Source organism: Gorilla gorilla, chromosome 5 (genome assembly GCF_029281585.2).
Source record: "Gorilla gorilla gorilla isolate KB3781 chromosome 5, NHGRI_mGorGor1-v2.1_pri, whole genome shotgun sequence".
NCBI lineage: Eukaryota > Metazoa > Chordata > Mammalia > Primates > Hominidae > Gorilla > Gorilla gorilla.
Genome location: NC_073229.2, coordinates 159,516,818 through 159,544,047, shown reverse-complemented (window position 1 = coordinate 159,544,047; position 27,230 = coordinate 159,516,818). Strand labels below are relative to the sequence as shown.

The window sequence follows — 27,230 nt, the reverse complement described above, 5'->3', positions numbered from 1 at the left end:
CCTCTTTCTCGTTTAATTTTAGTACTCAAGATTTCTTCACAGCCTTTTTTTTTTTTTTTTTTGAGGTGGAATCTCACTCTGTAACCCAGGCTGGAGTGCAGTAGCAACATCATCACGGCTCACTGCAACCTTGACCTCCCGGGTTCAAGCAGTCCTCCTACCTCAGCCTCCTGAGTAGCTGGGACTGCAGATGCACACCACCACACCTAGCTGATTTTTTTAATTTTTTTGTAGAGATAGGGGTCTCACTCTGTTGCCCAGATTGGTCTCAAACTCCTGGTCTCAGGTGATCCTCCCTCCTTGACCTCCCAAAGTGCTGAGATTACAGGCATGAGCCACTGCACTTGTCCTCTTCACAGCCTTTCCACAGTAACTTTCTTCTAGTCATTTTAGTAATTTCCTGCACCCTAAATACCAACTTCAGTAATCAAATGGACAGAAATGTTAATGTATACATATGTATGTATGTTAATATATACATATATGTGTATGTGGTACATGTATGCTGCCACGTTGGTCTAATTTCAATTTCCCATGTAGCTTGCTTGTTTGGTGGCCTCAACAAATTGTGAGTGAGAAATGAGCATGAAGAAGAGTACTTTGTTGATCTTCTTCAGGTGTCTTCATTATTAATAAAGAAATGCCAAGTCTTTAAGACCCTTTTTTTGGCATAATTTTAAGGAAATTGACAAGCAGTGAACCAAGCAGGTTTGTGTTCCCATGGTTGCATGAGGGCTTATAATGTAAGTCTAGTGATTAAGAAGAGCATAGACGTGGGAGAAAAGCAGACTTGCTTACATCTCTATTCTGCTAAACTGTATAACTTAAAAATAACAATTCTTTTAGTTTATAGTTAAGGAAACTAAGGCATGATAAATACTAAATGGGGTAGTTATGAATATATGTGTATGTGTGTGTGTATATGTGCACACACATATATGTATAGTATAAAATGGTTAACACCTTCCTGACACATAGCAAGCATTAATTAAGTAAATGGTAGATACCTATATTCCTAAATATATCTAGACAGATACACAGGCATGTCTATAATGTATCAGATGATTAATAGTAACAGTAAATGAACATCAATGCTGAGAGAAAACCCAACTGAGGTCTGTATGATTGTTTTAGAGCTAATGAGTTCTAAAACCTTGGTTGAATAAAATTAAAGCATCTAAATGAGATGTTTAAGAAACAGAATACCTCATAAGATACAGGAGATTATTATAAAGGCAGGGTCTCACTTTGTCATCCAGGCTGGAGTGCAGTGGCGTGATCTCAGCTCACTGCAGCCTCAACTTCCAGGGCTCAAGCTATCCTCCTGCCTCAGCCTCCCAAGTAGCTGGGATTACAGGCATGCATCACCATGCCTGGTTAATTTTTGTATTTTTAGTAGAGACAGGGTTTCACCATGTTGTCTAGGCTTGTCTCGAACTCCTGGACTCAAACAATCCACCCACCTCAGCCTCCCAGAGTGCTGGGATTTACAAGTGTGAGCCACCGCCCCCAGCCCAGGCTACACTAAATTTATTTAAAAATTAATTGTGCTGTGACATTATGACAGCTATAATGTAAGAAGGCAATAGGAATTTTTCAGCTCCATTATCATGTGGGACCACTGTCATATATGCAGTACGTCATTGACTGAAATGTTATTATGTAGTGTATGTCTGTATTTATAAATATGGAATTTTTTTTTTTTTTTTAGACGGAGTTTCGCTCTAGTCATCCAGGGTGCAGTGCAGTGGTGCGATCTTGGCTCACTACAACCTCTGCCTCCTGGGTTCAAGCGATTCTCCTGCCTCAGCCTCCTGAGTAGCTGGGACTACAGGCGTGCTCCACCACGCCCAGCTAATTTTTCTATTTTTAGTAGAGATGGGGTTTCACCATGTTGGCCAGGCTGGTCTCGAACTCCTGACCTCAGGTGATCCACCCACCTAGGTTGGGATTACAGGCGTGAGCCACCACGCCGATCCTGTTTATATATTTCTAAAATGTTTTATAACTACTGAAACTGTATCTGTAAATCGTGAGTAGGATGTTATTTACAAATACTTGGATTTATTCTCATTTAAAAATATTGTCTGTGTCTATTACTAGTAATTTTATATTTACTTACAGCTTACAGTTCATTAAGAGAATTTAAAATAATTCATTATACTTTTCTGAAATAATTCATGCACAAATTATTATTTTAATATTATATATCTGCATGCACCTTGGTACTATTTATTAGCAACAGAAAAGTAGAGAAACAGAAGAGTAACTTGTACAAATGTTAGAGGTACCCTTTTTTTTGAAAAGGAATACCAAACCAAATACAATGTAACATCCCAAAAAATGGAAGCTCTCTGAGAGTTTTTTTTTTTAATTTCTTTTATTCATTATTCTCTCCTTAGCCTGTAAGAGATTTGATAATAGGTAACTGATGATTGTTGGTGGATGAACAGATTCAATTTTTAAAGTTTGCATATTTTTCTATTTTAAGATTTGGCTAATCTTTAAGAGATTTTAAGGAAACCTAAAAATTATATACTATACTCCTAGTTGCAGTTTGAGCATAAGCTTGTTGAAAAAAAATGACAAAGTAGATGTTAAATTGACCAAATCTGGAGCTAGTGAGCATTTCAGTGTGACATGTGGGAAACTAAGCAAGATAAGTAAAGCTAATAACTCAGAAAGCAAGAGTAGGTTAATTTCTTAAGTTTGGCCAGTAACATTCTAAGATTCGACTTTATATTTTAAATTATCTTTCTTACCCATTCAGTTACTACTTGATATGTGCAGAAATAAGTATATATGTTTTATAAAGTAGACCAGTAAAATAAAGTATTAACTAAACGTTAGGTACATCAGAATTGCTGAAAGACTTGCTGAAACACAGATTACTGGGCCATCCCCAGAATTTATGATGCACTTGATTTGGAATAGGGCCCAAGAATTTACATTTCTAACAAGTTTCCAGGTGATGTTGCTGCTGCAGGTCTGGGGTGGGGAGTACGTTTTGAGAACACTAATCTAAATCAGTGATTCATAATTTTCTTTTTATAGTGAGCAGATTATCCCTCCCAAGAAAGAAAATGAAAATACACTATGATTTTTTCTTCTCTTAACAAATCTGTAGTCCAATGTATAAAGGTCTGCAGAATTCTCTTGATTTATCTTTAGGGAATAGCCAATAAAATGATGTTATTTTAGAAACTTTTTCAATGTAATACCGATTATTTCTTATAATAAAGTATGTGAATTGTGATTCGCAGTAAGAAAAGGTTTAATTCATACCAATTGTCTTAGTCTGTTTGGGCTGCTGTAACAAAATACCATAGACTGAGTGACTTATAAATGACTGAAGTTTATTTCTCACATTTCTGGAGACTGGGAAGTCCAAGCTCAAGGGACTGGCAGATTTGATGTCTGATGAGGGCTCATTTCCTGGTTCATAGATGACATCATCATGCTGTGTCTTCACAAGTGGAAAGGGCAGGGAAGCTCTCTGGGGTTTCTTTTGTAAGGGCTTTAATTCCATTCCTGCCTTCATGACCTAATCACCTCCCAAAGGCCCCATCATCACATCGATGATTAAGTTTCAACATATGAATTTGAGGGGCACAAACATTCAGATGATATCACCATCATATAAAAATGAGCTTTCACATGTAAAGTAGCTTTATTTTTGAAGCCCAAAGGTCAAGTTCAGTCTAACTTGGAAAGTCATCCCTAATTTGTCAAAGAATAAGAAAAGTATTTCCAAATGGTGAATTCAGAGGAAATGCTTTATCGTTATTGTTGTCTAATATTACTAAGAGGCTTTTCCTATATACTATTGCAGCAATCAGACAAAAGCTTTTTCAGTTAATGTGTGATCACAAACAATAAAGCTATGATGTTATCCAATAAATTAATATTTTCAATTTACCTTAAAATCTATGAATGCTGTTCTTTTGATATAATTGAGTACTTAGTTTGGTAAAATTTTAAAGCTGGAAGGTATACCACATGTCATCTTGTCTAGACCTCTTATTTTACAGATATATAATCTGAGTACTTAAACCTTGGAGGCCTACACAGGACTGGAAACTCATTCTCTTGATTTCTAGTTTGGTATTCTTTCCAACACCTTTAGTCATTATTTTATCAGAAGATATTTGGAATTAAATGCTTTCAAATGCTTGTTTGAAGTGTTTAAGTTTCACTTATCGTTGCATTATACAGCAAGATAGGAACAGATCATTTATCTGATACAGAGGCAATAAACTGTGTGCAATTATTTACTTTCTTTATCTCTGTTTTCTTAATCTGTTATTATCCAGATAAGATCAGTTAAAAATAATAGGACCTTGATTTCTTTTTTATAAATATCTTTAGGGTTGTCCCTGGATATAATGGTAAGGGACTGTATGTTTCTACCACATGATGCTAGAAATAGGGCTATATGTTTCTTTATTCCTCTTATGAAATAAAATATAGTCCTAGTGTCACTATTAGTAAAGGAATCATTTGAATATTTAATAATGTGCTGCTGTACAATTCAGGATTTATTGTTAAATTTGGTTTCCTACAAATATTTTTTATCTTTGACATTATTGAGAAATGAGACTTTCTTAAAGCGTATTTTATTTCACTTTTTAAATAATTACTAAAATGTTACTTTATATTTGGCTCTATATTAAATGGTAATAATTGTACCAGTAATCCTAAGGAGTACCCTGAAGTCTTTGGCTGAGTGCTGATCTGCACATGTGTGGAGCAAAACTTCGTAAGAAAAGGACCATCAGAGAGTAGAAGACACAACAACAGGATGGCAAAAATTTGCATTTCTGATAGCCAGAATGATAAACCTTCTGTCAGAAGACAAAATTATAATACATTTAAAGCTCTTAATTGGCTTATTTGCCAGAATGGGGCAGCATTTCATTCCATAAAATAGAGTATATGTTCCAGTGAGCTGAGCAAAAGAAGTTGGTTTTATAGACAGAGAAGGAATGGGGGGAGAAACAAAGAATAAAGATCAGATTGGTTTTTTAAAGTTCCTTTCCTTGTATATCAGGAAAAGGAAAACAGAATAACAGAAAAATAACTGGTTAACTTCAGGTTACTTTTTGTTGTCAAGATTAAAACAGAGGGAGCTTCATTACCATACTGGTTGGAAATTTAAACTGGCCTGTTTGGGAAATTGGCTCTCTTTCTCTCCCAATTTCTTGGAAGGTGGATTAACAAGTTAGTTTTGGTTTGATGACATAGAACTTCAGCACGAGTGACTTCATTTTGATTGTTAGTCTGGTCTGTTGGGGCCTAGTTCAGGAGCTTAGTCCAATGGCTTGTAATTTTCAATATTCAATATACCTGGGGCATCAGGTAGAATCATCAGGAAGGTCACACCTTGATAGTGGAGTTAATTTAGCCCTAGAGTAAAGTCTTCTCTGAATATGCTCTATCAAAACCTAAACCTGGGCCAGGAGCAGTGGCTTACGCCTGTAATCTCAACACTTTGGAAGCCGAGGCAGGCAGATCACGAGGTCAGGAGATCGAGACCAGCCTGACCAACGTGGTGAAACCCCATCTCTACTAAAAATACAAAAATTAGCTGGGCATAGTGGCGCACGCCTGTAATCCCAGCTACTCAGGAGGCTGAGGCAGGAAAATCGCTTGAACCCGGGAGACGGAGGTTGCAGTGAGCCAAGACTGCACCACTGCACTCCAGCCTGGGTGACAGAGTGAGACTCCGTCTGAAAAAAAAAAAAAAAAACCTAAACCTGAAAACGGATATCAAGTAATTGCATGCCAGAACAAGGTCCAACACTCTTTAAAGAAATAGAAGAAAATCCAGCACTCATCAAAGTAAAAATCTTGTCTATTAGTTTCCTAGGGCTGTTGTAGCAAACTACCACAAACTTGGTGGCTTAAAACCTAAGACATTTATTCACTCACAGTTCTGGAAGCCCGGAGTCTGAAATCAGGTTAGTCAAGGAGAAAGCATAAAGAAGGTGGTGGGATCCAGATGCCACATTGCCTTATTAGACTGGCACAGAGAAGTTCCCAAATGATTATGGGCCCAATTGAAGTAGGGCTGAAGGAAAAAGTGCTCAAGCGTGTGAACTTATTCAGTGCTTAGCTTGTCGAATGACTTGGAGGTATTACGAACATCAATTATTGGATTGCATTGTGGATAAAACTGTAAGGAACAGCTATGCTGCTGAACTCTACTGGTTGGTGTTCCCTCAGTACACTGGTTTCATTGACCAGGTGTCACTGAGAATTCTTCAGAGACCACTATAATAATATTTAATCCCTTGAAAGATAATACAGAAAGGAATTCCCCTAATGTCTTACAACAGCCTGGCAGACTCTGCCTAAATCAAGAAATGGTGTTTCCAGCAGTGCTGGAAAAGACTGAAAATAGTGTGTCAAAAAAACAAAACTTGCCAATCCAGTGACACTGAGACCATGATTATGCCCAAGCAACCCCTCAAGCTTTGAGAAAAAGAAGAACTCTATTTCAAATATGTGAACAGTGGTCAAAATTTGACCACGTGGATTTTGTGAAACATCTCTTTTTCTAGTCCTGTCATTACCAAGATGGACATATTAGCTCGTGTCTTTAAACTTCTATCACAGAAAGATTTATTAATTAGTCTGTCAGCTCAAGATTTGAGTCATATTGCTGAAGATATTCTCCTACATGCCAAACCACAGGGTGCAAGAAATGGTATGTTATAAAAGACACTCATCAAAAGAATGGTCAAGAAAGATATTTCTATAGTGATGCCTGACTGAACAAGGAGAAATTAGACTGTTACTTCAGAACAAACCTCTGGATAGGACTGTGCCACCTAACTTCTTTATAGAACTTTAATTTATTATAAAATATTGAAATAATAAAATCTAATTGGACATAGGGAAGTTATGATTTACTCACAATCCACTGCCAAATTAACACAAGCAAAGAAGTTTACTACATACAATATGATGATCAGAAGACAGTAAGTGATCTTCATATGAGAAGTTCACAGCACATTGGATAAAAACGCTGAAATACAAGCAGATTCCCATGAGCCACGTTGTTTTTGTCCTTCAGTGTGTTAAGGGAATAATCCTAACTGAATGGTTAGATTCGGCTGCCGGCATGTGGACATATGATAGCATGTGAAACCACCCTGATTCCTCATTGCGTAGCAATTCTGTACAGTCATACCTTGAAGATATTGCCGGTTTGGTTCCAGACCACTGCGATAAGGTGAATATCACAGTGAAACAAGCCACACAAATTTGGGGGTTTCTCAGTACGTAGAAAACTATGTTTAAAACTATGTTTACTGTAGTCTATTAAGTATGTAGTAGCACCATGTCTAAATGATCAGTGTATGTACGTTAATGAAAAAAATACTTGATTGCTAAAAAATACCAATGATCATCTCAGCCTTCAGCAAGTCATCTTTTTACTGGAGGCAGGTCTTGCCTCAGTGTTGATGGCAGCTGACTGACCAGACTGGTGGTTGCTGAAGGTTGTGGTGACTGTGGCAATTTCTTAAAATAAGACAAAAATGAAATTTGCCACATCGATTGACTCTTCCTTTCACAAAAGATTTCTCTGTAGCATGTAGTGCTGTCTGATAGCATTTTACCCAAAGTAAAACTTTGAGAATTGGATTCAGTACTCTCAAACCCTGCTGCTGCTTTAGCAACTAAATTTATGTGATATCCTAAATCCTCTGTTATTTCAGCAAGAGTCACAGCATCTTCACGAGGAGTAGATTCCATCTGAAGAAACCACTTTCTTTGTTCATCCATAAGAAACAACTCTTTATCCATTCGTTTTATCATGAGATTGCAGCAATTCAATCACGTGTTCAGGCTCCACTTCTAATTCTAGTTTTCTTGCTGTTTCCACCAAATCTCCAGTTACTTCCTCCACTGAAGTCTTAAAACCCTCAGAGTCATCCATGAGGGTCAGAATAAACCTTCCACACCCCTGTTAATGTTGACAATTGGATGTCCTCCTATGAATCACAAATCTTCTTAATGTCACCTAGAATAGTGCATCCTTTCCAGAAGGTTTTCAACTTACTTGCTCGTATTCATCAGAGGAATCACTGTCTATGTCAGCTATGGACTTAAGAAATATATTTCTTAAATAACAAAACCTGAAAGTCAAAACTACTCCTTGATCCATGGGCTGCAGAATGGTTGTTGTGGTAGCTGGCATGAAAACAACATTTATCTCCTTGCGCATCTCCATCAGAGCTCTTTGGTAGACCAGTGAGAAGTAATATTTTGAAAGGAATCTTTTTTTCTGAGCAGAAGGTCACAAAGCATTAGGGCTTAAAATATTCATTAAACTGTGCTGTAGATGGATGGGCTATCATCTAGATTTGTTCTTTCATTTATAGAGGAGAGACAGAGTAGATTTAACATAATTCTTAAGGGCTCTGGGATTTTTGAAATGGCAAGTGAACACTGGCTTCAACTTGAAGTCACCAGCTGTATTAGTTCCTAACAGGAGAGTCAGCCTGTTCTTTGAAGCTTTTAAGCCAGTCATTGACTTCTCCTCTCTAGCTATGAAAGTCCTAGACGGCATCTTCTTCCAATATAAGTCTGTTTAAATCTCCATTGAGAAAATCTATTCTTTAGTATAGCCACCTTCATTAGTGATCTTATCTTACCTAGAGCTGGATAACTTGCTGCAGCTTGTACCTCAGCACTTGCAACTTCACCTTGCACTTTTATGTTACGGAGATGGCTTCTTTCTTCACACTTCATGAAGCAACCTCTGCTAGCTTCCAACTTTTCTTCTGTAGCTTCGTCACCTTTCTCAGCCTTCATAGAATTGAAGAGAGTTAAGGCTTTGCTCTGAATTGGACTTTGGCTTAAGAGAATGTTGTGGCTTGTTTGATCTTCTATCCAGACCACTAAAACTTCCATATCAGCAATAAGGCTGTTTTGCTTTCTTATCATTCATGTGTTCACTGGAGTAGCACTTTTAATTTCCTTCAAGAACTTTTCCTTTGTATTCATAACTTGACTGTTTGGCACAAAAGGCCAGTTTTTTGCTTCTATCAGCTTTCTACATCCCTTCCTCACTAAACCTAATCATTTCTAGTTTTTTATTTAAAATGAAGGATTTGCAACTCTTTTTTCATTTGAACACTTAGGGGCCATTATAGAGTTATTAATTGGCCTAATTTCAATACCATTATATCTCAGGGAATAGGAAGCCCAAGGAGAAGGGGAGAGAGACCTGGTGGTAGGGGGTAAGAGGGTGGAGGTTGGTTGGTGAAGCAATCAAAACATACACAACATTTATCAATTAAGTTATTGTCTTCTATGGCTATGGCTTATGGCACCCCAAAACAATTACATTGGTAACATCAAAGATCACCTATCATAGATCACCATAACAGATATAATAATAAAGGAAAAATTCGAACTATTGTAAGAATTACCAGAATATGACACACAGACACAAGTAAGCACATGCTGTTGGAAAAAAATGGCCTTGATAGACTTGCTCAATGCAGGGTTGCCACAAACCTTCAGTTGTACATGTTTGGGAAAAACTTTCCAACCATGTTTTCACTGTGCTCTCACACCACAATTAACACAGAAGACTTCCATGACCAGCTAGATGTACTCCAATTCAATTCTAGTACCCTCTACTTGAAGACAGTGTCAGATCCCACAGGTTGAGGGCTCAGTCCCCAAAACTGCCCCCCACCCCAGGCACCATTCACAAGTACAGGCTTCCAGAACTTTTGACCAACCGGCTTCAAGTTGGGGTTCCCACAACCCCCTCTTCCAGTTCACTTAATTTGCTGGAGTAACTCATGGAACTCAGGGAAACACTTACTTATATTTACTGTTTATTACAAGGCATGTTACAAAGGAAACAGATGAAGAGATACGTAGAGCGACCTATGAAGGAAGGAGGGGAAGCTTCTATGACCTCCCTGGGGCGCAACTCTCCTGGAACCTCCATTTGTTCAGCTATTTGGAAGCTCTGCTAACCCAGTCCTCTTAGGTTTTTGTGGAAGCTTCGTGACATCAGCATTCCTTCCTCCAGGGTAGAGCGGGGAAGGACCCTCTGATTGCTCATAAGACCTACAGTCAGAAAGGTAGGGGGTGGTGATTAGTGCCCTACCTTGGGGCAGGTAAAAGGAGAGCAGAAGGAGATCAGAGACATTCTGTTTTCTGAGGCCTGCCCCTAAGGCCTAACATACCCACCATTAAACCAAAAAACTGTAACAAGGGATATGGGAGTTATGAACCAGGACCTGCAAACAGAAACATAATACATATTATAACACCACACTGTGAAATACAATAAAATGAGGTCTGCCTGTACTTGAATGTCAACAATGGTATTACGATGACATGCTCCAATTTCTTTGCTTTAGAGAACGTAGCCTCACCAGTCATCACCCTCCCAAGGATGCTGGTTGTAGAGTTTTATGACAAAGACATTTCTGCATCCGGAGATGACAGCTTAATACTGTGGAAAACGGTTCTGTAAGTTGCTGAGGACCTGAAATGGATACAAGTGAGGTATTACCCATTTGTAGTTTTAGGCTGGGGTGGTAGTAAGTGGTTCATCTGACACCATCAGGTTTAAAAGTGTACTAGCCTGCTAGGGCTGCCCTAACAAAATACCACAGACTGGGTGGTTTTGCAGAAATTTATTTTCTCAGTGTGATATGTATATGTATGTCGACTGCTACTCATCCATTTTAAAAAGTATGAAATAATGTATTTTGCAGCAACTTGTATGGGAATGGGACCATTATCCTAAGTGAAGTAACTCATGAACAAAAAACCAAATACTACGTGTTCTCACTTAAAAGTAGGAGCTAAGCTACACAAAGGCATACAGAGAGGTATAATGGACATTGGAGAGTCAGAAGAGTGGAAGGAGGGTGGGAGAGGGATGAAGAATGAAAAATTACCTGTCTGGGGCCAGGTGCAGTGGTTCACGTCTGTAATCCCAGCACTTTGGGAGGCCAAGGCAGGCGGATCACCTGAGGTCAGGAGTTTGAGACCAGCCTGGCCAACGTGGTGAAACCCCATCTCTACTACAAACACAAAAATTGGCTGAGCATGGTGGCGGGTGCCCGTAATCCCAGCTACTCGGGAGGCCAAGGCAGGAGAATAGCTTGAACCCGGGAGGCAGAGGTTGCAGTGAGCCGAGATGGCGCCACCGCCCTCCAGCCTGGGCAAGAGAGCAAGACTCTGTCTCAAAAAAAAAAAATTACCTGTGGGGTACAGTGTATACTATTTACATGACAGGTACACTGAAAGCCCAGACTTCACCACTGTACAATTCATCCATGTAACCAGAAACCACTTGTACCCCTAAAGGTACTGAAATAATTTTTTTAAAAAAGAAGAGGAAGAAATTTATTTTCTCACAATTCTGGAGGCTAGAAGACCAAGATCAAGGTGCTAGCACGGTCGGTTTCTCCTACTGCCTCTCCTGTTGGCTTGCAGATGGCCACTTTCTCACTGTATCTTCCTCTTATAAAAATGCCAGTCCTGTTAATCCAGGCCCCACCCCTATGATTTCATTTAACATGAATTACCTCCGTAAAGGCCATGTCTCCAAATACATTCATTCACACTGGGAGCTAGGACTTCAACCTATGAATTTTGAGTGATGCAATTTAGTCCATAACAGTCACAGAGTGCAGAACATGTTTACAGGTACTAGTGGGCCATGCAAAATTGATGTGTGTATTTGGTTCTGTAAGAAGAGAATAATCAGTAGGTACTGAAATAGAAAAGGTGTAATGTGGGCTCTCATAGGCTTTTTGGACCCCTGTGCCTCTGAAGGGATTCTTTTATCAAGACACCCCTGTGTGTAAAATTCAGGAAAATTTTTCAGACTTCACTTGATAAGCTTCAGACTTTCAGAGGTTCACACAGTGACACAGCCTGATGTAGGATTTCCTAAGTGATTCTGTTGCCTAAGCTGAATCCTTCCCAACAGCCACCTAGGGCTCCAAACAAATAAGCATACATTAATCTCATCTTTGCATGAGACTCATTAAAGTTGTGTTTTGTACCACAGCCAGGATAAGGAACAACAGGAACAAACCATCACAGAGTTTCCTGGAACTAGGGGAAAAGAAAGAAAGAAGGGAAGGAAGGAAAGAGATTGAGACTGGGTTTAAGTCTTGATTCTATCACTTACTAGTTTACTTGACTTTAGAGAAGTTCCTAAATTTCTCTGGACATCAAATTCCTCTTTTGTAAAATGGAAATAAGGATACATGGCCTGACCAAGTTGTCATAAGGATTAAGCAGAATAACACCTAAACAGCTAGCATGGTATCGAGAACATGGTGAGCACTCAGCACATTTTAATTAGCTTTCCTCTCCTATGATAGTACCAGGTGAGAGACTGAAAGAGAAATTTGGAGAACAAAGAGAAAAGTTAAAGTTCCGCTTGTATGTAAGTGACTTAACATCAGTATACTAAAGTTATAACTTGTGGTCGGACGCAGGGGCTCACGCCTGTAATCCCTACACTTTGGGAGGCCAAGGCGAGCGGATCACCTGAGGTCAGGAGTTCGAAACCAACCTGACCAACATGGAGAAACCTCGTCTCTACTAAAAATACAAAAATTAGCCAGGCGCGGTGGTGGGCGCCTGTAATCCCAACTACTCAGGAGGCTGAGGCAGGAGAATCGCTTGAATCCGGGTGGCGGAGGTTGCAGTGAGCATAGATCACACCAGTGCACTCCTGCCTGGGCGACAGAGCCAGACTCCATCTCAAAAAAACAAAAAACAAAAAAAACGTGTAACTTGTAAACCTTAAATAACACCCTGCATCGCATGTTGTAAATTAGATACTATGCTAAGCTGTACAATAGGCATTGCATTTGAGCCGGTTGAATTAAATTATCATTACTGCCCTTATATGGTGACAGCAGTTAAGTCCAAACTCATTCGTTAGAATTGCCTGATGTGTTAATAAATATTGTTAAATGGATTAAAAGGTATCAGAAACAGTTATGTGAACTGTAATGGAATCCTCTGGTTAAAACCCTTCTGTGCCTTTCCATTGGCCATATTATTGAGTCTGAACTTTTTCAACATGCATGATCTGAGTGAGCCCTGCTTACTCCATGAGCCTCAGCTTCTCCTAACCTTCTATCTCAGCTCTCACGTCTAATGCCGGGTTCCCACCACGTGGGACTCTTAGGTTTCTCTTGCCTGGACTCTCACGTGCTGTGCACACTGAGACATGCTATAAATATATATATATATATAACTATATATGTAATTTTCCATTACATATGTAGTTGTATAACCTATACATTTTCAGATACTGTTTCAATAGAGGGGAAAACAGCATAAATGTATTATTTAGTATAGATGTTATTATGTCCTACTTTATACAGTGTATCAGATCTAAATCTAAAATGAATTGAGGTCTTCCTGCCTTTAACTACTATAAGGGATTTTTTTCTTCTTCTACTTTTTTTTTAGAGACAAGGTCTTCCTGCGTCACCCAGGCTGAAGTGTAGTGGTGCAGTCATAGCTCACTGCAGCCTCCAAACCCTGGGGCTCAAGTGATCCTCCCACCTCAGCCTCCTGAGTGCTAGGACTGCAGGCACACACTACCACAGCCAACTAATTTTTTTTATTTTTTTATATAGAGATGGAGGTCTGGCTTTGTTGCTCAGTTTGATCTCTAACTCTTGGCTTCAAGCAGTCTTCCTGCCTCGGCCTCCCAAAGTGCTGAGATTACAGGCATGAGCCACCATGCCCAGCCAAGGATTTTTAAATGCCTGTGCAGCCACTGCCATATCATTTTGACTTGGGTTTTCAAAAGAAAAGGAAATCAAATATAATGATTACTGTAACACAATGAAGAGGATTCTCATGAAAAGGCTTTTCCTCTTAAATTCGTATCAAGTAAAAATAACTTATGTGGATACTTTTTAAAGATAGAAGGCTTAAGTTGCTGATATAAAACATCAAAAAATATGTATGTGTGTAGAGAAATTTATCTCAAAAAAAGACATTAACAGTAAACCAAGCAATGCAATCAGATTGTTCCACTGAGTTTTTCCTTTTTGTAAAACTGTAGACCTTCTGAAGAATTTTTTTCAGATGCATCTGCTTAGCACAGAGAATGAGACATAAAGGTAGTATAAAACAATTCTAAAAAAGTAAATGGTGTGTGAGCTTTTTTTTATTTGCTTCACAAGTAATTTACTTTAAAAAATTAACATCTGCTATTTTGAAGCTAATCTTAGTGTATTGAATGCTCGTAACCATTTCTCAATCCCACAGTCTTTTATCTTGCTTCTCCTGCTGTGTTCCCACCACCCCTTATCCCATAAGCAAACCTTGAGACAGCCTCACACTTACCAAAGTACTGCTTTGGTTTCAGCTGCTCTTCTGCAAGAGGAAGTGAATGTTGGGGGTTTTCTCTGTGGTACAGTTGTGATAAAGCTGTGGTGGTCTTATCTCTCTCTTAGGTAGTGGCTCTTTATGACTACACAGCGAATCGATCAGATGAACTAACCATCCATCGCGGAGACATTATCCGAGTGTTTTTCAAAGATAATGAAGACTGGTGGTATGGCAGCATAGGAAAGGGACAGGAAGGTTATTTTCCAGCTAATCATGTGGCTAGTGAAAGTAAGTTTTATGCTCCCTTCCTGGTTTACTAGTATGGTATAACTGATAGTCCAAGATTTTATCATTTTCTAGTCTTTAATTTACTGTCTTTGTAACCTTTGCATATGTTTACCAATGGGTATTGTTTTTCATTCTCATGATGTAAAAAAATAAAAAGAGGAGGCACTAGTACATTAGAAGCTGCTACATTCTGAGATTGGAATGTTTGTTTCATGGACTTCTTATCCTCGGGGACCCTGCCCCTCTAGCTACCAGCTTTCTTATTCAACTCATTTGACCCTGCCACCTGCCTCATGCACAGTTCTGTCAGTTCTTCTCTTGCCACAGTGACTCCTCAGCTGACTGGCATCTTAAGAGCTTCTAGTTCCCCAACTGCATTCTTTTACTTTGTATACCTCAGTCCTAGCTGGTTACCTGTGAAAACAAAACTACAATAAGTTGTTTCATTCTCAAGTAAATATAGCCCTCATTTATGGGGGAAAAAATGAGCTAGAGCTGAAAATATGTAAGCACAAAGTTGATAAATGACAATTATTTAAAAGTTATGTGCACGTGTTGACAAAGCCTAGAACTTACCATGTGATGTGACAAGACTGTATGAACCTTTCTTGTATTTTAATTTCTACTTCGTGTTTTAATAATGGTTTTTGTTCAATAAATAATAGCTTAAAAATGAAAAAAAAAAAGAGCTAGGGAAGAAAATCTAAATATGAGTTTCTGAAAGCTGTAGATTCACCACTAGGCCTTGAGAGGTGAAAACAGAACTAATGCAGAGAGCCTGAAAACAAAAATAATAATAACTTAAAACTGTCATTAAAGGGGAGAAGTACAATAGTGCTTCTTGAGAAGAATGCATTCTATCCACAATTAACTTGATAGCATGCTAGGAAAAGCACAACACTCAGGGGTCAGGAAAACTGACTTCTAACCTCAGCTCAACATCTTACACTCATACGCCCCAGTTACCTTCTGTAAAATGAAGGAATTAAATGATATTATCTGTAAGCTTTTCTTCTGTAAGCACAAGAATTCTGGTTCTGATTCAAAATGTAGTATAGGCGGGCCAGGCACTGTGGCTCACGCCTGTAATCCCAGCACTTTGGGAGGCCGAGGCAGGCAGATCACTTTAGGTCAGGAGTTCGAGACCAGCCTGGCCAACATGGCAAAACCTTGTCTCTACTAACAATACAAAAAATGAGCCAGGCGTGGTGGTGGGCACCTATAATCCCAGCTACTTGGGAGGCTGAGGCGGGAGAATCACGTGAACCCGGGAGGCAGAGGTTGCAGTGAGCCAAGATCGTGCCACTGCACTCCAGCCTAGCAACAGAGCAAAACTCTGTCTCAAAAAAAAGAAAAAAAAAATTGTAGTATAGGCAGCCTTGAAATTGAGAACAATCTGTGTTTTGAATATTTAAGTCTTTTGTTTCTGCAAAGAAATAATTATTATAAATAATAATTGGTTTTCAGGCTAGTCCATGAAACTGTTTAACCCAAAACTACGACTAAACACAAATATTATTGATTCTAACTTAAGTTTTCAATTTTGACAGCCAAAGAGATGAAGGAATGGAAGAAGAATTTCCTTCGTGATTACCGGATGCTGGGCTAAGCCTAGATAAAATTATCTGTCTTTGGCACCTTCCCACGACCTTGTCTTCAGCCAGGTCCTTCCCATTGCTCCCCTCCCCAGTCTCTCAAGTGCCCTAAGTCCCATTGCAGCTCCCTTCTTCAGTTTATCTGCCACAGTCAGCAGACTCCTCCCCTAAAAAGTGCTATATGTCTCAAAAATTGTACCACTTCTCACTCTCATAAAATTCTTAATGTCTTCTGTGTAGCTGTTTTAGTTACCTTCTTGTAAGTAGTAAATCACATATAACTCTTTTTTTTTCTTTCCTTCTTTTTTTTTTCTGAGATGGGGCCTCACTTTGTCACCCAGGCTAGAGTGCAGTGATGCAGTCACGGCTCACTGCAGCCTTGACCTCCCGGGCTCAAGCAGTCCTCCCATCTCAGCCTCCTGAGTAGCTGGAACTACAGGCGCATGCTACCATGCCCAGCTAATTTTGACATATAACTCTTAAACTCTGTTAGAGGTATATTTTTGTGTTTAGAAGAGGTTGTGTAATGGAAAAAACATAAGGCCGTATGAAAGGAAGAAATTTTAGGGCACGTTAATTCCCATGTAGGTATAAGACAGCATATAAGTTCCATAAGCTCAGCACTTCTAACTTCCAGATCATCTAAAATAGCCAAGTTCCTTCTTCTCATCGTTGGGTCTCCCACAGGGTCAACAGCTGAGGTTAAACAGGAGTAGCTTCTGTTTAAATCAAGCTTTTTAAATCAAGAGCTGCTGGCACAATGGTAGTCACTCTGGAGTATGCCTCATTTTAATGAAATATTACAATCCATTACTCTTTTTGTGTACAAATGGAAATATTTTTTAAATTTTCTCACTTGTGTATCTCTAGGCAGGGTGGGATTAAGTGCTTTAATTTGAGAATCTAGTTTACAAAAATAACCTCTTAGGCTTGCAGATCTTGAGAGGATATAGATATTTGAGCTACAGTGAATTAAAAAGCTAATGAGGCCAGATGCAGCAGCTCATGCCTGTAATCCCAATACTTCAGGAGGCTGAAGAGGGAGGATCACTTGACGCCAAGAGTTTGAGACCAGCCTGGGCAATATAACAAGACTCCATCTCCACAAAAGATAATTTTTTTAAAAAAGCTAATAAAATTTGTTCTTCTTCCATGATGATCAAAGCCAGACCTCTGAAGCATATTGCAGTGATGAGTTGATGGCTACATACAGAAATAAATTCTTTGTCTCAATGATGACCATCCTTCAACTGCCATAATTCCTTATTGTATCCCAGAATAATTTATGTTTTCTTTTGGCATCAGTCACTGCTTTAAAAAGCCTTGTATAGACCAGAACAAACAAACAAAAAAAACTTAGAAAAATCTGCAACTGTAATGATTGAACTCTCACACTTCATTAAGGGTTATTTCCCTTTCCCTTTTATCCTTTTTTTACCTGAGTTTAACAAAAAACTCAATTGCCCAGTTTTAACATTAGAGAAAAAAATGACTGTCAGTAGCATATTCTAGTCTAAAAATAGTAGGAAGAATTGTCCTTGATCTTTATCTGAAGCCAACTATGCAAAGTAAATTATCTAAGGGAGTATAAGAGCAGAATCTAAGGAAGTATACAAGCAGATACTCTAAGAGAGCCTGTCCTCTAAGAGAACAACACAATAAAAGAAGTTCATACTCCCACTGTTATAAGGAACTTACTCTCTTTGTATCTTAAGGCACTGAAAAGAACAACATGATCAGCTTCCCCCCATCACATCTAACACCCTTAAAATATGAGATAAACCCAATAATAAAATCACTCCACGTACAAAGACAATTAGTATATCTCATAATCTTAGTTGTACAATTTTGATCAAGTATATTTCAGCAATTTCTTTCAATTCAGAGATCTTCTTTACCAAAATATATTTTTGTTTTAACCCTTTAAAATTTGCACATAGCTCTTTAGATTCAATACCCTATGTAGATTCAATAGATTATATAGAATATTGGATTATAAGAATCTTAAATTCAACACTGTATATAGATTCAATATCATATATAGTCCTAACTCCATGCTTATTGATTTCATGTCATCTTCCCAAATTATCCTTTCCTTTTTTTTGAGACAGAGTCTCGCCCTGTCTCCCAGGCTGGAGTGCAGTGGCGCTGTCTTGGCTCACTGCAACCTCCACCTCTCAGGTTCAAACAATTGCCATGCCTCAGCCTCCCAAAGCTGGGACTACAGGTGCATGCCACCATGCCCAGCTAATTATTATATTTTTGGGTAGGGATGGGGTTTCACCATGTTGGCCAGGCTGGTCTCAAACTCTTGGCCTCAAGGGATCTGCCCACCTCGGCCTCCCAAAGTGTTGGCATGAGCCACCGTGCCCTGCCCCCAAATTATTTTTTCTGCATACCTCTGACTGGTAAAATCCTACCTAGTCTTCAGAGTCTGATACACCTACCACTTCTTCCATTAAGCATTTTCCATCCCCACATCAGAGTTTGTCTTTGTAATTATTTCACTTTCAAATAATGTCACATTTATTTTATGGTTACTTGTAAACATGTCTTTCTCTGACCAGATTGTAAGCTCCTTGCTAATGAAGACTATCTTTTGATGATCTCCATATGTTCTCCAACAGTTCCTAGCAGATATCCTGGTATTTAGCAGGTCCCTGGTAAATGTGTATTGAGATAAAATAAAATAAGCATCTGTCTGACCAGATAATAAGTGAAAATGACACCTTCTGCATTTCTGAAATCCAGATGATTAAAATTTTCCAATCATAGTTCTTTTGATAACTAATGAGTAAAATTGCAAATTGCCGTAACAAGTAAGTTTTAGGTATCTTATTGGTATACCAAGGAATTGAATATCGATTTCTTTAATTTCATATTTGCCCCTACCATCGTTGTTTTTCCCCCATGGAGCAGTGCTCCTCAATTTGATTACATGAATTCCTTTTTCCAATTTCAGCACTGTATCAAGAACTGCCTCCTGAGATAAAGGAGCGATCCCCTCCTTTAAGCCCTGAGGAAAAAACTAAAATAGAAAAATCTCCAGCTCCTCAAAAGGTAAATGTTTTTAAGCATACGTATTGCATATGTACTTTGATTTTCACTCTCTCTGGATAAAATATTACTTTATTTTTTATGCTTATTATCCTTCATTGTTCACATTATTTTTTATGTCTTGGTACAAACATCATTATGAAATACATAAGGCAAACATTATAGCCATTTTCCAGATAAGGAAACTGAGGAGGCCCAGAGAGGTTAAAGTAGACTCCAAGTCACAGCCTAAGTGATGGGACAAGGACCCAAAGTAGAACTTGTGGCTTTAGGTGTGCTGTTTCTACTCTGCACTTATTTCTTTAACTGTGATACTGACAGTGTCATCAGCCCCACCTGGGAGGTAAACATTTATGCTAGAGCTCACTGGAGTTCACAAAATTAAGAAGTTCTGTCTTTCTGGAGCATTCCTTTTACTTGCAAATAATTTAAAATGTTTTTACATTAAAATGAATGTGGATGTATTATCAGCCAGAGTAGCCAGAGAAATGTCATGTATTTTAGTCTGTGTCATCAGACCCTTCAGGGATATTAATCAGTATTCTTCTGATGTTAGCAGTACTTTGGTAGAAAGGTTTAATAAGCACTGTACTATCATGTATATTGCTTACTAAACTTGTTTTATTATATTACATTAGCTCTTCCCTTACACTGAATAACCTCACTGCTTCTTGATTCCATGAACCAACATAGATTTTTTTACAAATACATTTCATGTACATATCATTACAGTGTCAAAATAAAGTTTTTTGACAGTTGAACCTAACATATATCATTCAGTCAGTCAGCATGTTTTATTGAATGCCTTCATCCATGCGCTCTATTAATCCCCACTGAAACAGGAGTTTCAGGAGTAGGCAAGGCACTTGCCCTTAAGTTGCTTACAGGCTGGTGCACACACCTGCAAGCAAGCAAGTCCAGTAGACTCTGGTAGAAATTATAATGCAGATATGTACACAGTATATTGGGAACACATACAAAGAAAGCCTCTTAAATATACCCTGGGGGAGTCCATGAAGAGTTCCCAAGGAGGAAATACTTGACCTGAGGCATCTAGGATGCAAAAATATGTGTTAGGTCAGTGAAGTTAGAAAAAACTTTCCAGCAGAGGGAATAACATGAGTAAGTTATGGGATGGTATGATTATGTCTGGGCATAAGTTCTAATAGAGAGAAGGACAGGAGAAATCCAGGAACCAGGCCACAGAAGAGCGTAGCATACTCTGCTAAAACACTTAAATTTTATACTCCTGACGAAGGGGATCCCCTGAAGGACGTAATTCAGGGAATGACATGAACAGATTTGCATGTTAGAAAGGTCATTCTAGTGCAGCAGAATAGTTGCTGAATTTGAGGTAGCCAAGGACCTAGCACAAGGAAATTAGGAATCCATGGAAATAAAATACAAAAACCTGAACTAGTGGGGATGGAGGTCAGGGGACATAAGCTGTAATTGACAGGATTTTATGATTGATTGGATTTTATTAGTGAAGTTGGAATCTAGGATTTTGCTAAGGGTCTTGACTTAGACAACTGAATAAATAGTGGTGCCATAGAAGTAATGAAATAAATAAGAAAGATTTGGGAAGACAGGGAAAAGGAATCACCATTCCTTGCAGAGTAAGATATGATAAGCTCAGTTTTAGATATCTCAGTTTGTTAGTAGTATCTGTAGTGCTCCCAGATAGAAATATTCACTGGGAGCCAGAAATGCAGGATTGGAATTTGAGAGAATGTAGAGCTTCAAAATCAAATGAGAATTAGTGTGTTAGTTCTATTATATCAGTAAGTGGAAGCTTGTAATGAAGGCAGAGCCCAGAAAGTATGTCATAGAGCTATAAGAGGAGAAGGCCAAGGACAGAACCTAATTAAACACTAGTATTAAGGGGCAGTCAAAGGAAGAGAAAATTAAGGAAGAATAAAGGAAAAGGAAAAAAAGAAAAAATAATAAACAGAAAAAAAGTGCCCTGGAAGCCAGAAGAGGTAGAGAGGTTCAAGAAGAGTATAGTTGGAAACAGCCAAGCAGTTAGGTTATCGAAGCATTTGGTCATCAAGAGGACCCTGGTAGCTTTGTACCAGTATCAATAGAGTGGCAAGGATTGAAGAGCAGAGTAAAGGTGGAATGAGGCCTCAGCATGTGAACTCTCATGGAAGCCATTCTCAAAGTTTCACTTTGAAGAATAAAAAAAGATTCCTCAGTGGCTAAAGGGAGGTCTGGTGTCCATGAATGATTTATTAAATAATGGACAGATGTAAAATTATATATTAAGGAGACAAAGCCAATAGACAGGTTCAGGTTGAAGATAGATAAACAAAGGACACCAAGGACACAGTGGATCTTGGAGGAAGCAGGAAGTACTTTATTGGAAAGACAGGTTGACAGATCAGTCTTGCTCCAAGCAGAGGGTTCTCAAGTGAGAGTGATTGTGCCTTCCAGGAGTCATTTAGCAATGTTTGGAGATGTTTTTTGTTTTCTCAACTACAAGGTGGGGGATAATACTGGTGGGCAGAGGTCATGGATGTTGCTCAGTATCCTAGAATGCAGAGGACAGCTCCCCTCAACAAAGAATTCTCTGGCCAAAAATGTCAACAGTATGGAGCTTAGAGCAGTGCCCCTCTAAACAGGTAAGTGTGGATAGGGATGCAGATAAGTTAATAAAGGGTTGAAGTCTAGAAATTAAAGATATTTTTATGTTCTCCAAAACAAGAAGCAAGGTTCATTTCTAATGCGAGTGGCAAAGGAGTGAGATAGGAGCACAAGAAGAATAATAACCATCTGAGTAAGGAAAATAGGGGCTCATTTAGGACATATAAAAAGATTTCTTAGTAGTTCTGGGAGCTGCTGTTTTGGATATCATAAGAATGGAGGTGGCATAAATCTACAGTTGGATTTTTTTCCTTCAGTAGTCTCTTCTCAGCATCTAGGGCATAGCAGTAGAGAAGGCAGATTTGGTTTAATATATAATTGGAGTTGTGAATGTGAAAGGAACGCAAGAGGTTAAGAGACTTGATAGCATTGGTAAGAATTACCAGAGTGATGCACCATAGAGGATTATCCAATTGGAAAGGACGTAGAATCAGAAGATTGGCAGAGTTAGAAAGCACGTTCTCCTCTACAAGGTTACAGCAAGCTACCGGGGCCCAGGTAGAGGCATAGTGTCACATGGAAAAGGAGTCACCAAGCTGGAACTATAGTGTTCAAGGCCATAAACTCTTTTGCTTATTTAGTATCTCAGATGTCAAGCAGCTCAGGTTATGATAAATTCGTAAAGTATGTATAAAAGCTGAAGTGAAATTGAGGAACATGTTATTAGAGTTGAACTGCTCAAGGAACTAGGACCCAGAGTGTTGGACAGGTTGTACTCTTGAACATTAAGATTCCAGGATGATAGCAAGAGTTAGGATGAAGAGGAAACTGATGAAAAAAGAGCTGACATCCTTAATTCTTAGGTTAGAACAAAGGTCTCAACTTTGGCTTCACATTGAAATCACCAAACCAGTTAAAAAACTAGATATGGATAACAATCTCCACCCCTTCAAATACATTTAGTTGGTGAAATAGGACGTAGGCAAGGGCAGATTTCAAAAGCTTTCCAGGTAATTTTAATGTGCAGCCAATATTGACAGCCATTGTGTTAGAATGACCACAAGGTCTGCAGATCACAGATGCAAAGATAAGCAGGAGATGTAATAGCCAGGTGTCAGAGCACCCAAGGAAAAGTGCTTTGGCATTGCAATACCCTAAAATCAGCAGTAGGGAACTAAGAGGAAGCCATTGTTAACTCCCAGCTCTCATGGTTCATGAGAGAACCATGAACTATGTGAGAATGAGTAGCCTGTGCTGTAAGGAACTGAAAGAAAAATGGTTTCTTGGCAAAACATCGGTTTCAAATAAGCAAGGATATATGGTGATGGTTGCCTACAACAGTGTAAGGACTGTAAGGGATACAGTCAAGAGTATTGGCAGGAATTTGATTATGGGCAAATGTTACATGTGTAATATTACCCATTGTTTGTAATTCAGCAGCAGATTTAAGAATTTAGGAAAATGCTTGTCTTAGTTGTGTCTGCTGTAACAAATGTAGACTGGGTGGCTTAAATAACAAAATTTTTTTCTCACACTTCTGGAAGCTGGAAAGTTCATGATCAATGTGCTGGCAGATCCAGGGTCTGGTGAAAGTCTCCTCCTTGGTTTGCAACCTCACTTATCCTCACTGGGCAGAGAGCAGAGAGAGGAAGCAAGCTTTTTTGTGTCTCTCATTATAAAAGCACCAATACCATTTATGAGGGCTCTTCCCTCAAGACCTAATTACCTCCCAAATACCTCCTAACAACCATCTTGTTGAGAGTTAGGATTTTAACACATGAATTTGGGGGTTACACAAACATGAGGTCCATAACATAAACATAAGGTTAACACAAACATAACACAAACCTGAGGTCTAAATTTACAACATAAAAACCTTTAATGCGGTGGAAGCATTTATAACATTGGTGTAAAGGGTTGCTGTGACAGCTAACAATACTTTAGTCTGTATTAAAAACTGTGTGATGCTATGAAAGATACAGCCTTTACTCTTTGTGATTTTTCTCATGTCCCTGACTCTGCAACATGGTAACCTTTGAAACTGAGGTGACCTGACCCCCCCCACTTAGTATGTTTCTATTACCCTTGAGTTAACATTGACTCTGCCAGAGGAAATATAAAGAACTCTGTCAGTGTCTTACCTGTGAAGTTGGTATTGCCCCTTCCTCTTCCTGATGTGCCTGTGTTCTTATGGATAGGGACCTCCTACTTGTTTCCAAAACTTCCCAGTTCCCACTGCCTGTGCCACTCTACTTAGGTGGACTCACTGCATCATAGTCTTAGTTTAGACTGTAGTTGATTTTTCAAATTTCCTATGACTTTTGCCCCTCATAGAGTGATCTCCATGCTTCAAACATACCTTCATATTCATATTGCAGCAGACCAGTTCTTCAGATACCATCGTCAGTCACCCTTGAGGTCTACTTCAGGCTAATCCCACTGATGCCCAAACCTTAATTCTAATAGATTTAAGGAATTTAGAGTCATGTAAAGGAGTGGCAGAGGATAAAACTCCATTTGGGCAAGGGAGTAGGAATGTTCTCATGGAGGATATGGAACTCAAATTAGGCTTTAAAGCTTAAGATGCATGGATTTCTTTTGTTGAAGAACATGATTTGATCTTCTCTATCTGAATCCACGTGTTAGAATAGAATCCTGCATATATTTTTTTCTCTTAGGAATGTGCTATGTGTGTAAGACAGTATTTTACTTCCCAGTGAGAGAAGGTATAACAAATGATCTATGTTTACGTAAAAAGAAGCCCCTAAGAAATATAATGTTGCCTCGAGTAATTAAAATGATTTGGGTGCACTCTGAGTCATGGAACTAACAGCCAACTTTTGAGAAATGTGTAACTGAGCTTCTTAGCACCTGGCTAGTTGCATTTCTTAAATTTAGCTCCTCTATTAAAATATATATGGTTTGATTTTATCAAGACCTTACCTTATAAACCTCCCACAGAGTCTATCAGATATTTAATTTCATGTGCAAGTCTTATTTTTATTATCACATATTTTTTTTTAAGAAAGAACATGAAAAGTAGTCTCTGATAAAGTGACTAAAATTGTGGGGCATCTAAGTTCATAGAATTACAGAACTAGTGACATGGAAAGGACCTTAGAGATCATCCTTGGCGATTCTAATCAACTCCTTCATTCTACAGGAAATTGAGATCAGGGAAGCTATAAGAAGTTCGTTTAAAATGATGCTGCTAATTAGGAGCATGGCCTCCATATTCTCAGGCCAGTGCCCATTTTCCTCCACCACCTAGTTAGCAACACACACATACAGTTGGTACCTGCACAGTTAGCCAGATTCTGTATCACACTGGTTTTTTACATCCCTGGTTGTTTTTTGGTTTGTTTGGTTTTGTTTTCTTTGTTTGGTTGCTTGGTTGGTTGGTTGGTTTTTTTTGTTGTTGTTGTTGTTTTGAAACAGTCTCACTCTATTGCCAAGCTGAAGTACACTGGTGAGATCTCAGTTCACTGCAACCTCCACCTCCCAAGTTCAAGCAATTCTCATGCCTCAGCTTCCCAAGTAGCTGAGATTACAGGTGTGCACCACCGTGCCTGGCTAATTTTTGTATTTTTAGTAGAGACAGGGTTTCGCTAGTTTGGCCAGGCTGGCCTCGAACTCCTGACCTCAAATGATCCGCCTGCCTCAGCCTCCCAAACTGCTGGGATTATAGGCATGAGCCACCGTGCCCAGCCCACATCCCTGTTTGGTGTTTGTTTCATTGTACCCTTCTTCATGTGTAAGTTTTAAGAATTGTACTCTATATTTTTAATGAAAAAAGGAAACAAACCTCAATCATTTTCTTTCCTTTTTAAAATTATTTCTTTTCAAGCTATAGAATAAGAAGTAAAATTATACCTCTTAATAGCTTGGCAGCTGCTGCATCTTACATGTTCTTCCAAGTGGAACACACCTGCTCTGTTGCTAATTGTGCCAGGTACCTTCCAGCATTTCATCTGGTTCATTGAAATGTTAGTGGGTGATGGCAGCATTTGTTGCTGGCTCTTCACTGGAGGAGGAGGGGACGAGATGAGTTGATCATCCCGAAACAAATCAGTAACAACTTATACCACAGGGGAGTGGGAGCAGGAAAATGTTTTCCTCCAAGTTCATTGCAGAACATTTTTACCAAAGTGTGCTACAAATTGCATCTAACAGAAAAGAGAATATAAGTATTATCAGGAAGGAGAGAAACTCAGAAGCTTTGAAAACGAGTAGTGCTGACAAACTTTGTTCTATTTTTTGTGTTTTGGACTTTTTTTGCTTTTTAGCCTTTTTATTTTTGCTAGCCTAAGCATTAACCTTTATGATCCATTTATTTGGGGAGGAAAGTTATTACTAAAATTTTTTTTAATTACTAGAGTTGTTCTACTATAAAAAATAACATATTCATAGTTTTAAAATTTTAACCAGTAAAGAACAGTATAAAACGAAAAATGAGTCTTCTGTCCTGCTAATATTTATGCTCATTCTGTTTCTTGCATATGCTTACAAAAATGTTCTTGCATATATAAATACACGTCTTTGTCTATTTTTTATGTTTATGAAACTAGGATCATACTTAAGATTCTGCTTTTTCTTTTTTCAATATATCTTTGACATCTTTTTTTTTTTTTTTGAGGCGGGGTCTCGCCCTGTCACCCAGGTTGGAGTGCAGTGTTGGGATCCCAACTCACTGCAACCTCTGCCTCCCCAGTTCAAGTGATTCTCCTGCCTCAGTCTCCGGAGTTGCCCGGACTACAGGTGTGGGCCACCATGCCCTGCTAATGTTTGTACTTTTAGTAGAGATGGGGTTTCACCATGTTGGCCAGGCTGATCTCAAACTCCTAGCCTCGAGCGATCTGCGCGCCTCAGCCTCCCAAAGTGCTGCGATGACAAGTGTGAGCCACCATTCCTGGCCTCTTTTCTTATTAGCAGAGACAATCCTATTTTTTTACCATTTTTAGGTACCAAAATACCCAGTTTTCTTTTTTTAATTCCTAAAATCTGTTTTTTTAATTCCTGAAAATGCTGTTTTCTTTTTTCTTTATTTCTAAAAAACAAAACCCAAAGTAGGAAAGTACTATTTACCTTCTATGAGTGTTTCAACATTAATACAGTCAAGTATGTTTTTATATAAATGCTAGATGTACAGCAATAAGTATGCACAGAAATGTTAGATTATTTTTGAAGATGTGGAGAAACTACTGTTATTTTTGCTTATATTCTCTAAAAATTCACTAAATGAATAATAGTTATTGGTTTTGCTATTCAAGATAATTATAAAAATATCTATTATAGCTAATCTTCACATGAGCAGAGGAATGTCTTAATAATTTTCATTATTTTATT

General features: G+C 38.6%; 1 protein-coding gene across 17 annotated transcripts in view; it reads left to right on the top strand.

Moving 5' to 3' along the window:
• Window positions 1-27,230, top strand: part of AHI1 (Abelson helper integration site 1) — a 215,308-nt gene that overhangs the window by 155,380 nt on the left and 32,698 nt on the right. For all 17 annotated transcript variants that reach the window (XR_010134375.1, XM_055391068.1, XM_031012265.2 and 14 more), the window contains 2 exons: window positions 14,484-14,646; window positions 19,204-19,301. Coding sequence is in view for 16 of the 17 variants with exons in the window: in XM_055391068.1 (XP_055247043.1) it covers window positions 14,484-14,646; window positions 19,204-19,301 (261 nt within the window). In the remaining variant the exon portion in view is untranslated. The remainder of the gene's footprint in view (window positions 1-14,483; window positions 14,647-19,203; window positions 19,302-27,230) is intronic.